Genomic DNA, 11,790 nt, shown 5'->3' on the forward strand with positions numbered 1-11,790 from the left:
CAAAGGATGCATGCCTTAGGACACTCAAGAAATGCAACTGCACATAGTGCCAAAATAGGGGATGTTGACCTTGCCCAGCCAACGGTTCTGTAACATGCTAGGCCACTTGCCATCGATGTCTGGCGACGCATACTGAATCACAGAGGGACGATTCCCGAGACATGTATTGTACAACACGGGGGCCCTGATGACCACGAGCCCGATGGCCTGGGACGCGGCCGTGTGCTTGTAGGTTGTGCCAACCCATTACACGCGGGTAACTGCCTCCATGGTTTCTCATCTGCTCACATCGGCAATGACTATCACTGTGACAGACATAACCAAGACAACAATGAGGCGGTGGTTGATAGCAGGCCATTGTAAGACTCTCGATGTGGAGCATCTCGTACAACACTCTGCGGTACCGTCTCCATCTACTGAGCTTTCGGATGATCTCAGAACTCGCAAAGATGGCCACGCGAATTCGATTTTTCGTACAGGCCCACTACCGCGTGCTGAAGTGTTGAGGTGGCTTATTGTCTCAGAGAGTATTGCCGGTACCTGATTTGTAGCGGGGAACTCATGCATCTTAATCAATCTGAGGGTATGTGCTGCGAGATGAAAATGAATACCGTCTTATTGCTTCTTACTCCGATATAGGCCGTTTCGCAGCTCTTGCTCATCAAAGACATTTAGGAACCAAAAAAAGGGGGTACAATGCTGGTAGCTGAAAGTATATGCATCTGTCTTGCATTCGAACCTGCGTTTTAGATTGCTTGTTGATTATGATCTGATCGTTGATGAGAACTCAGGTGAACTGGCTATCGTGTACCGCCTCGTTGGAACATCTACGGCGCCACCCAAGTGAGGGGCGTCGTGCCGCTATCGAATCTCCTAACGACGTGGAAAAAGCAATTTCGCCCACTCCTGTTCGCGGACCCCGAGGCCATGACACATTGTGCATCATAGATCGAGAACAGGACTGTGATTGAGACGATTAACTCTGTAAGGTGGAAAATGAAAGAATGCTTGATGCTTGAAGTTGAAGGGCATGGCTTAACAAGCACGGAATAGCAATATGCGGATAGATTCAGCCAACAATTGTTTCCACGACCGGCTGCCTGGCCAACAGTGGAGCAGGGCTTACAATAACCAGGCGCCAGCTTCAGCTCACTTCTACCTAGTGTCAAGCTGTTGATCCTGTGCCTATGACTTTGGACCACCAGACTCCCTTCAGCTTGCTGTCAATTTGAGAATGTGGCGTCAGGGCTTGCTTCTCTAGATGTCTCTCCCTCCCTTCAGTCACCGAGGGCTTGGGCACCTAGGGCAGCCATATGCCAAAGTTGCCACGATGAGCGATGAGGCAGCTACACAGCGATGGCAGCATACATTTTAATTAGGCGAATGCTTCACATTCGGAGCCGAGCTTAAGCTACTTACCGGCTTGTCTCTCTGAGACTAATGGCCATCAATTGGACTGAGATCTTGTTGACCTTGGGGGTTATGAAATTTCTATTATGTCACGAAGTATATCTTGGGTATTGTTACTAAACTTTGGGTTCGTTGGAGATTCTTGACAAGGCAACTTGTGTTGAGACATGTGAAACCAATACAGCGAGGGATGAGTTGAGAAGATTTTGACACGCCAAAGATATCTGGATCTACTGTACTAAGTGTAGGCATGGAATCTGGATTGAGAGATGCTACATGAGGAAGTAAACCGAAACAATGAACGCCGATTTCAGGACTCCTTTCGCCGATCATAAATGACAAAGTCTGCTCGTTGGAATCGACACTCTAGCTCGGTAATCGCCTGCCGAAGGCGTACTGATGTCTCATGTGCAAGTATCGTCCACAACGACTTTCGGAAGATAGCAACAGATCAGCCATAAGACATATCTCAAATCGGGTGCCGTATTCAACGCCCCCTGACCGAGTCTGGTTTGGTGTAGCACGACAAAATCCACAGACTCGCTTGGCTCCCTGTGGCGTTACGTTTACAGTTCCAGTCTGGTACAAGCTTTGATTTTATATGAGAAGAAGGTGCATGATGCATCGTCGCTCGCTATGGGGCAAGGCATGCAACTTCAGTGGGCGCCACAGTCAGGCCCTTCCAGCTGTCTCGAAGAGAAGCAAGTATGTGTGTGCGCAAGGGCGCGCCGGCTAGAATCGCTAGTAAGGATAACGTGGAATCACAGGAGAGGGAGGTTTTGTGAGACGAAGCGCCGTTTGGTGAACCGGATAGATGCGTCGCAAAGAGGGCTGGTTTGGGCCATCTCGGTGAGGCTGGATAGGCCACACCCGTCGCGAAGGGCAGACTTGCGATACGGTCGAATAAGTCGCCATAGATCGTTTCAAAGATGCAGAGAAGGCTGATGTATATCGGCGAGACATTATTCACGGGCGATAGCATCGCTGGCACAACTTGTCCATAGCATTAGAGTCGACTCTCGATGCCTCGGTAGTTGGTGTCCTCTGCCCAATGCGAGTCTGGCCAGACAAGACGAATCGCCTCCCAGATATGGCTATCCAAGACATGTGTCAGTGAAACCATAATCCTGTCGTCGGGGCATATAGGCAGCAGGGTTGAGAGTGATACAAAGAGGATGCTTTAAGTAAGGGGTAGCTTACCTGACGTGAAGGATCTCCAGTCCATCCTTGACCTCCTGCGGAAGATCTTTGACATCCTTGCGGTTCTGGGCCGGAAGTAACACAGTCTTGACGCCAGCTCGGAGGGCGCCGATGAGTTTCTCCTTGATACCTCCGACGGCTGTAACTCTGCCCCGGAGAGAAATTTCGCCCTGTTTCACACAATAATGTTAGCATACTGAGTCATCTCAAGTCCACAGCGAGTCAATGACATACCGTCATTGCCATGGTTGGTGGCACCGGCTTCCCCGAGAATAAGGAGATGAGTGCGATCGCCTGGCCAATTCCACTGCTGGGACCGTCCTTGGGAATAGCGCCCGATGGGCAGTGCACGTGGATGCTGCGCTCTTTCATGATATCCGTAGTGGGCTCTGGAGTGAGACCCAGCTCGAAAGCATGTGCCTTGACCCAGGTCAAGGCAACCTCAACACTTTCCTTCAGCACATCGCCGAGTTTGCCGGTAAGCTGAACCCTCCCATTGCCTGGCATATCAGCAACCTCGATGAAGAGGATGCTGCCGTTGCCACCGGAACTATAAGCAACCAAGCCCGTCACGATACCGGGGCGGCTCGTCTTCTCAGCAATCTCTTCTTCAAACTTCTCAATGCCGAGGATGTTCTCGATGTCCTCCACACTGAGGTTGGATCGGTAGTCATCTATGTGACCCCCATCCTTGGCTTCGGCATACTCGACAGCTTTAGCACGGCAAACAGAGCCAATTTCACGCTCTAGATTGCGAACCCCAGATTCTCGAGTGTAACACTCGATGATTTTGGAAACAACTTCCTGGTTGAATGCAACCTGAGACTCGGCTAGTCCGTTGACCCTGATCTGCTTAGGGACCAGGTGCTGCATAGCGATGTGTCGCTTCTCGAGTGTGGTGTAGCCAGGGATATAGATAGTCTCCATTCGGTCAAGCAGAGGGGCGGGGATAGTGTCCAGGCTGTTGGCTGTAGCAATGAAGAGGATCTTGGAGAGATCAATCGGCATGCCAACATAGTGATCCTGAAAGTTGTAGTTCTGTTCTGGGTCTAGGACTTCCAACATGGCAGCTGAGGGGTCGCCATGAATGCTGGCTTGCCCGATCTTGTCAATCTCATCAAGCAGGAAAACAGGGTTGGCAACGCCGACCTTCCTGAGACCCTGCACAATGAGACCTGGCATTGCCGCGACATAGGTCCTTCGATGTCCCCGGATCTCGGCCTCGTCTCTCACACCCCCCAGCGAGATACGATGAAACTTGCGGCCAAGAGCCGTAGCCACCGATCGCGCGAGACTGGTCTTTCCTACGCCAGGGGGACCAGCGAGAAGCATGATAGGAGACTTGTCCACCATACGCTGAGACTTGAGGATGTCAAGCTTAGCCATCTCGGGCTTTGCGCTTCCCTCAATCTCTGAGTGTTCCTCGGCTGTTCCCTTGTCTTTTCCGTTGGATGTCGCAGCTTGTCCCAATTCCTCTTGTGCCTTCTTGATCTTCTCTTCCACCTCATCATTGATCGATTGTTTAAGTCTAAGGACAGCTAGATATTCGATGAGCCTCTTCTTGACATTATCCAGTCCATAGTGGTCATCGTCAAGCTGCTTCCTCGCCCGGTTTAGAGTATCAGGGCCCAGGCGGTCATCCGTGGTAATTGTCCAGGGGATTTCGGCCAGCGTTTCGAGCCAATTGCGTGTCACTTGATATTCTTGGTTCATGGGCTGCATCTTCTGAAGTCGTCTCATCTCCCTATCGACTGTCTTGGCAGCATCAGTGGGAAGTTTAGCGTTGGATAGTTTGCGCTTGAGCTCGTCAAGCTCATTGGCCTCCTGGTCATCGCTTTGGTCATGTCCACCAGGCATCTGTCCATTGGGCGGCACAAATGCCATACCGGGGATTTGAGGTAGCGAACCTGGCTTGCGGTTTTGGTTGGTTTCGTTCAATCGATCCAAGATCTGGACGGGCATAGTGGTGAAGGTCGTGATCTTGAAATTGTTCTTGATACCGCCAACCTGACGCTCCAGTAACTCAATGACCTTAGTCAAGCGCACTTTGACATCTAGAGCTGCAAGGACCTCGAGTTTCTCCTCGTGTGTGCTCTCAACCAAATTAGCCATAAAGTCGGCAAGAAGGCCAGCCTCGTTGAGCTCTTTCCTTATGATTAACATTTCAAGTCGCCTTGTAAGGACTGGCGAAAGAACCGGGCCATCGCGGGTTCGAGGAAGTAAGGAGGAAATCCTGAGGATCGTGACCAGTTCTCGAGAACGGGTTTTTAGGAGAGCAAACAGGTCTTGCGTCTGTTTATCGGTAGCATTGCCTGGAACAACAGTCAACTACAGGTGATGGGCAAGCAGTTACATGGAATAGCCTACAGTCTTCATGGAAATATGTCACCTTGGCTTCAAAATAGGGGCGCTCGCGGGTGAAGGAGTCAATTCGAACACGGGTTGTGCCTTCGACGCGCAGCGCAAATTCGCCCGTTCCTCTTCCATCAATGCCAATGATCTTGGCGGCAACACCAAATGTGAACAGGTCAGTCTTCTTAGCAGAGCCGGGAAGGACGTTCTCGATCTCAGCTGGGTCTATATCTTCCGCATCGCCAATGAGTCGCTGGCCGTTGCCACTGATAAGAGGGGACGAAATTGGAACGCAGGCGATGGGAATACTGTCGATACGTGTATCAGGGCCCTTTGTAGCAGCTTGCTCGTAAACGTGGGCGAGCAAAGCCGGAATGTCGGGACGGTTCGAAGATACTGGGATTCGCTGGACGAGGCCCGGGAGAAGGATGGTGCCTCGCGCGAGTGGTATCAGGGGCAGATTCGCGGTCTGTGGCTTTGCCATAATGCCACTGGTGATTATACAAGATCAGAACGAGATGAAGCAAACGCTATGCGAAAGGCTATGAACCAAAGAAGGGGACAGAAAGGGTCAAGGTTGGTTTCGTGATAGAAGCAAGAAGAGGAGAAAAGTTGTTGATGTCAGAAGCAACTACGTACGGATACAGTGGCCGATGGCCGAACGACGTAGGGTGTGATTGCGGCAAGTACCTTGGAAGGAAGGAAACCTGGAGAAACACGGGGCCAACGCCGAAGCCGGGATTCATTGGCGGTAGTTCCACATTTCCTGCCGAGGTTGAAGCTACCTACCCATGGGCTAGTCATGGTGATCATTTTTATATATCAAATGATGTGATGCCAACACAGGAAAAGCCAGCGGAGAAGCTTCTGAAAGCTGTAGCATATTCTACGCGATGCCATATATTTCCATCTAGGTCATTTCCGCGTGTCTACTTAGACTCGCTAGCGATGAAGAAAAGTCGGCAGATGCATGATCGCCTACCGTATTGGGAGAAGTCCAAGGATGCCTTGGGCTGATAGAGACAGCAATCGAATCAACAAGGGGATACTCCGTATCAACTCCTTCTTGTGCTATCATGGAACAAAGCATATGCTGCTTCCGTTCAGTTGATGGATAGTACTGTGTACCTACCTAGGTATATACTTCCCAAGCACGTGCCTTCTATCCCCATAACACAGAAGCTCTCATCAATGACTAAGGTAACGCCAATGCCCCACACAGGGAAGGCGGGGCATCATGGAACCCATTAAACTCAGGCGCGTTTTAACGCGTCTCTTGATCTTCACGTCCTGACCGTGAGCTCTGCCTAGCCCAACTCAAACATCACACAACCACAATCATGTGTAAGTACACTATAAGACACCCGCTTTCTGTCAAGAATTGCAATTCTGACTCTTCTTCAAAGCTGCTTACTCCGGATTCACAAAAACAAGCTATGGCGCCCAAGGGGGTGACGATTCTGGCGGCTTCTTCGCCGGTGGTTCACAACAGGGCAGTCAAGGCGGCGCCGGCGGCAAGGTACATCACACTCTCTACAACCGATAGTTACCACTCTTTCTCATATCTACTAGTCATACCAGGATGAGTCCTTGCGCCCTGTCACAATCAAGCAGATTCTCGACGCCGAAGAGGCATACGCTGGTGCAGACTTCAAAATCGACGGTTCCCCCGTGACACAGATCACATTCGTCGGACAAATTCGCAAGATTCAGCCTCAACCTACAAATATCACCCTCAACATCGACGACGGAACCGGCATGATTGAGGTCAAGAAGTGGATCGATGTCGACAAGCAGGACGATGCTGATCCCGGTTTCGAGGTGGAGTCTCACGTTCGTATCTGGGGTCGTCTCAAATCCTTCAACAACAAGCGACACGTCGGAGCTCATGTTATTAGGCCTGTGGCGGACTTCAACGAGGTCAACTATCACATGCTCGAGGCTGCATATGTTCATCTCTATTTTACCAAGGGCCCTCTCGGTGGTCAAGGTGGTGCCAATGGAGACGGAGATAGCATGTTCGTGGATGGTGGTGGCTACAATGACAATGGAGGCGGCAACGCTGGCCAGGCGCCTACTAAGCTCGCTGGCTGTAGTGGGCTTGCCAAGAAGATGTTCAACTTTATGAACGATACACCTGGTGGCAATGAAGGTGTCCATCTCAACGTCATCACCAACTCTACTGGCATGTCAGTGCGGGATGCTCTCACCGCTGCTGACGAATTGCTTGGCCAGGGTCTAGTCTACACCACAGTTGACGATGAGACATGGGCAATCCTCGAATACTAACATCAGAATTGAGTTTATGAGGGATGGGCTCCGAGAAGGGCAATTTATACGGAATACAAAATACAAAAGCTAGGTGCACGGTGTTTACGGTTACGGGAGGGACCAGCTTATGAAGGAATGACAGTCTTATATGGGTTATTTCTCTCTAATGAATGACTCGAGCTAGTTGGCGCACTGTAAGAACAGAAGAGATAGACAGCTATTGCGGTAGAGACTGTCGACACGTGTTGGCAACACAAAAAGACAGAAGCATAACTGCTTCATATCATCAAAACATACCAACGTCCAAAAGAATGACATGAGTCAACGAACTCGGTGTAAACTAACGCAAATTCTCGCGCAACCAGAACTCACATCACCGCACATTTCTTCCAATCTTGTTGCTCATGGGTGACGTTCTGGATATCCTCAACCTCTTCGACTTCAGCCTCTGACCCTGTGTCGATATTTGGAAGGATCAGAGGCTCGTCTCCCTAGAACTTGACTGCGCTGCTGACGGCAGAAACGATAACCGAGCTACAAGCGGGGCGAGTTTTCTGAGGCTCGCGAACCATGATCCACATCGTGATGGGCTCAGGGCCTCCCTCAAAGACGACGTCACGTTTGACCTCGAAACCGAACTTGGCGTAGTAGCCGTTGTTATGTTCGGTGCTGGACTCGAGATACATGGGACGCTGTTCAGCATCGGCCTGGCTCTTGTTAGTTTACTCCAGCGGTGGAAGATGGAACAAGTGCTCATCAACTGCAGTACCTTGGCAACCATATCGCGGATCAGTTTCCCGGCATAACCTCTGCCTTGGGCATTAGGCTTGGTACCGATGTAGACGAGATAATAGCAATCCTGGTTCCTTTCGCCCATGACCTCTTCCTTGGTCCGGTCCAGAACAGGGATCATCTCATCGTAGTATCGTCTGCGTCCTTCAGCTGACAGTTGATAGTATAGCTTCCACATACCACTGCGAAGACTAGTCCACCAGTCGTCCATCTGCTGACCCGGAGCAAGCCTGAGAGGCTGTTAAGATCAAATTGCGGTCATAGTTGTGGTTCACGTACCATAGAGCTACAGCATCATAGTCCGACCCAATGGTTGTCACCATCCCTTTGTAGCAGTGCGCTGCAACCATATAGGTCATATAGTCAACATGAAGCTTCCACTTTTGCTCATCCGAATAATCTGCCATGTCGTCACCGTCGAGTACATACTGACTCATGGCATCAGTTGCAAAGGCCTGGGCCAGCGCACTACCAGCTGCCGCAGACTCGTTCACATTAACGAAACGAACAGAGGTTTCCCAGGTAGATGGTATAAGGGAGCGTCGCCGCCACTTGGCTAATGTCCCAGAGCCATGGATACCAGTTTTACTACTCTTGCTGATCTCCATGATGGCAGTCTAACCGGTACTGGAATTATTCGCTGTACCTAAGGGCCCCTTCCTGGTAATGAAAGGGGCGCCATTGCGTATTAAGCATGATAAGTTCGTGGCCCAAGCATCTAGACTCACATTGTATATTCTGACAATTATCGCCCGTATGAACTCGTGACAGTTGAGTTCTGCAAACGGACGTAAACCTCGAGGGATGGCGGAGACAATTAAGGCTGGTGCGAACTTCAACCGACATCAAGGTGGTACTTGAGCGGGCCAGGCTCGCGATCACGGCTTAGTAGAAGGGGGATGTATCGAACGAAGTGCGTCGACGAAGCGTCCAAGCCTTTCGAGAGTTCACGAGAATGGATAGAAGGTTTGTGAAGCGGGAGTGTTCAGAAGTTTCAGTACAGTAGTCAACGACCGTCAACAGTGCAAAGAAATTGAGTGCAGCAAGCAGCACGTGGTAGCAGCAATAGCAAGACGCCGAGTTGGCTATTCTTCAAAGCAGCCTCCTCTAGGAGAGGGCTTAGCAAGATATCCTGACTGAGGGTCCTGTTAGTGGCCAGCGGCTGTTGTCTGGTCAAGGTTGAAGGCTTCAGCAAAGTAAGTGTCTGTGGAAGAGAGATGAGTGACTGAGTAGACAGGTGAGGAACAAAGAGGAGCTGAGAGATAGGAAATGTTCGGGGGATTAAGTAGGGCGAGTCTTGGTTAGACGCCGTGTGGGCCTCGAGACGGGCAGCATAGATACGGAGCGCCTCTAGGTGGAACACCAAGATGCCATTGGCCAGATGATGCATGACAGCTATTATCGTGGGGTATTGACTAGCTTCGGGATCCATCCTGAGACAGTGAATAGCGAGTCTGGAATCGAGGCGAGATAGGATAAGGTAGCACAGTGTTTGCTGACAGGACGACGATCGTAGACCACATGATCAGCTGCGACACCGTGGGGGTGACGCTGTCGTTGCACGGGCAAAGCAGATTGTGAAATCCGGGTCCCGAGATACTCCAATCAATTGTGCAGTTAGTGACCAGATTGGACTCAATTCGATGAATACAGTGGAATACTGAAGCACAGAAGTCGGGTTCCGTGCAAGGATTCAATGTCAGGTGCAGTGACATAGCCAAGTTAAGGCTCAAGCCACCGGCAGCTGAGTGTGGAGGAGATCGAAAGCCCTTGGTTTAGAGAAGCCAAGGAAAACCGTCATTGGCCCCGATGTTCCAGTTGGATGCAGTCACAGGAGCCCAATCTGGAAGAGTCGTAGTAGGCGGTGTTGTCAAAGAGCATCATGCATGTTGTTTGTTGGTGGTGGATGGCCACGGCTTGCGACGGCGCCAGGACTCACTAATCTTTTTTATCAGTACTGTGTCACTTGATAAGACTCACCACCGGAATGTCATGCCGGATCATGCGGAGAACCGAAGCATCATGATCCTGAATCACTGGCTCGTATATGGAAGTTCGGTTCAAGATAACCATGCCCAACGGCCCGGCCGTGCTGAATGAGTTTGAGACTCCGATTGGCGATGTTGGTCATGAAATCCTCCATCTTGATAGCTGAGTTTAGTAGTGAAATGGTCTCAAATTGAATGTGTCTCAGTTGCTCGTAAACATTAACGCAGCAAGATCTAACAACGGATATCTAAGCTGATTGATTGACTGCAAAAAACCCCGTGCACCGTATGCCAAGTCTGGCACTTACACTGCTTCTCCTTTCGCTTTGGGCATTTTCTCTCCTTGACTCGTCATCCATATAGCATTACATGCGTCGGATCTCCTGTTCGTTCATGTACTTATTCAAGCCGGAGTCGAGGTTCTGCCACCACTCGAAGAGCATAGAGTTGCAAATGAGCTTGAACCAAGGTGTGAAAACCAGGCTGGGGTCATCGAATTGTTGCTTGAGCGTCTCGGGAGTGACGTATTGTGTATCTCTGACCTCGTTCTTGTTGATGTCGAGGTCGACGTTGGCCTTGATGAAGAGGATGTAGTCAACTGCGCCGGCTGTTAGATACTGTAACATGCAATATTGGATAGACATACTCTCGTGCTCACCCCACTTGCCGTCGCTGGGGGCCTTGTAGTGGATTCGGGTGAGGAAATGGAAGTCCTCAAAGGGAACCTGCTCCTTCTTGATACCCAGCTCGTGCTCAAGCTTGCGCTGAGCAGCTCGCTTGACACCGGCGATGGAGTCTTCAAGGGTAGCACCAGTCTCGGTAGGGATGTGGAGGGGATGGGAGCAGCAAGTGTTGGTCCACATGTCGGGGAAGGTGATCTTTTCGGATGCGCGCTGCTGGAGGAGGAGCTCGTTCTTGTCGTTGAAGAGGAAGACGGAAAACGCGCGGTGAAGGAGGCCCTTATCGATGTTGGTCATGAGATGGCCTTGTAGTCTAAGTTAGTAGGGGGCATTGGATAGTGGTGCAGTTCCCCATACAGATCTTCTTGCTGGCGGTACCGATTGGCTTGTCATTCTCGTCGAGGACAATGCAGACCTCATCCATAAGACGGATTTGCTCTTCATCATGGCCGGACAGAGGCTCTGAGCTGGTGTCGATGTCCGGGAAGAGACGGAGCATAGATTCGGCCGTGATAGGCTGGGTTGTAGTGGTAGTTGTTGTAGACATGGTGATTCGAACAGGAGTAGAGTCTGAGTTATGGAGAAGAAACAGTTCGTGATGCTTTTCAAGTTCAGGGCACGCCACAGACAAACAGACAGCGAGTATACATACATATATGAGGAACAGGGTCAAGCGGTCTGAAGAAAGGATTAATTTAAAGGGTCATTTGTTTCACGCCTTCTTTACTATTTGCCCCTCCAAAAAGTTATCGGGTGTGGCACCCGTACCCCTCTACCCGCTACTGCAGGCCCACAACCTTGTGAATCAGCCATTGAGAGCCGAGTTTATGGGGGTTCTCTCCAGGTCCCTTCTCTATTTGGCAGTGGGGCTCAACCACTCAAAGCCTGGGCTGTGGCTGTTGGCCAGTCACTCTCGGTGAACCTCTTCTTGTTTTAGCGTATGCTACCAGATGATGGGTTCAAGGACTCAATTATGAACTAACATGTAAATATCCTCCTCTTACTATAAAAGGCGCAAGTTCATGAGGAAATGCAATATTGACAATCAGCAGTAAGTTGTGCAGCACATCCCCTTAGCAAACTCTAACCTCTATGAC

At 50.5% G+C, this 11,790-nt stretch overlaps 4 protein-coding genes across 4 annotated transcripts; 1 reads left to right on the top strand and 3 right to left on the bottom strand.

Annotated features, from left to right (window-relative positions):
- Positions 1–2,416: 2,416 nt before the first annotated feature.
- Positions 2,417–5,446, bottom strand: FPRO_02724 (uncharacterized protein; the record flags this gene model as incomplete). The annotated part of the gene is made up of 4 exons (XM_031227143.1): positions 2,417–2,504; positions 2,611–2,780; positions 2,845–4,922; positions 4,978–5,446. The coding sequence occupies 4 exons, from the start codon at positions 5,444–5,446 to the stop codon at positions 2,417–2,419; spliced, it is 2,805 nt and encodes a 934-aa protein (XP_031077609.1).
- Positions 5,447–6,302: 856 nt separating this feature from the next.
- Positions 6,303–7,251, top strand: FPRO_02723 (uncharacterized protein; the record flags this gene model as incomplete). The annotated part of the gene is made up of 3 exons (XM_031227144.1): positions 6,303–6,306; positions 6,369–6,481; positions 6,535–7,251. The coding sequence occupies 3 exons, from the start codon at positions 6,303–6,305 to the stop codon at positions 7,249–7,251; spliced, it is 834 nt and encodes a 277-aa protein (XP_031077610.1).
- A 473-nt stretch (positions 7,252–7,724) lies between these two features.
- FPRO_02722 (uncharacterized protein) lies at positions 7,725–8,633 on the bottom strand (the record flags this gene model as incomplete). The annotated part of the gene is made up of 3 exons (XM_031227145.1): positions 7,725–7,940; positions 8,003–8,255; positions 8,305–8,633. 3 exons carry the CDS (start codon positions 8,631–8,633, stop codon positions 7,725–7,727), a joined length of 798 nt encoding a protein of 265 aa, XP_031077611.1.
- A 1,745-nt stretch (positions 8,634–10,378) lies between these two features.
- Positions 10,379–11,240, bottom strand: FPRO_02721 (putative isopentenyl-diphosphate delta-isomerase; the record flags this gene model as incomplete). Its single annotated transcript, XM_031227146.1, has 3 exons — positions 10,379–10,611; positions 10,660–10,998; positions 11,051–11,240. The coding sequence occupies 3 exons, from the start codon at positions 11,238–11,240 to the stop codon at positions 10,379–10,381; spliced, it is 762 nt and encodes a 253-aa protein (XP_031077612.1).
- Positions 11,241–11,790: the final 550 nt, after the last annotated feature.

This window comes from Fusarium proliferatum (assembly GCF_900067095.1).
Source record: "Fusarium proliferatum ET1 genome assembly, contig: FPRO_scaffold002, whole genome shotgun sequence".
Taxonomy (NCBI): Eukaryota; Fungi; Ascomycota; class Sordariomycetes; order Hypocreales; family Nectriaceae; genus Fusarium; species Fusarium proliferatum.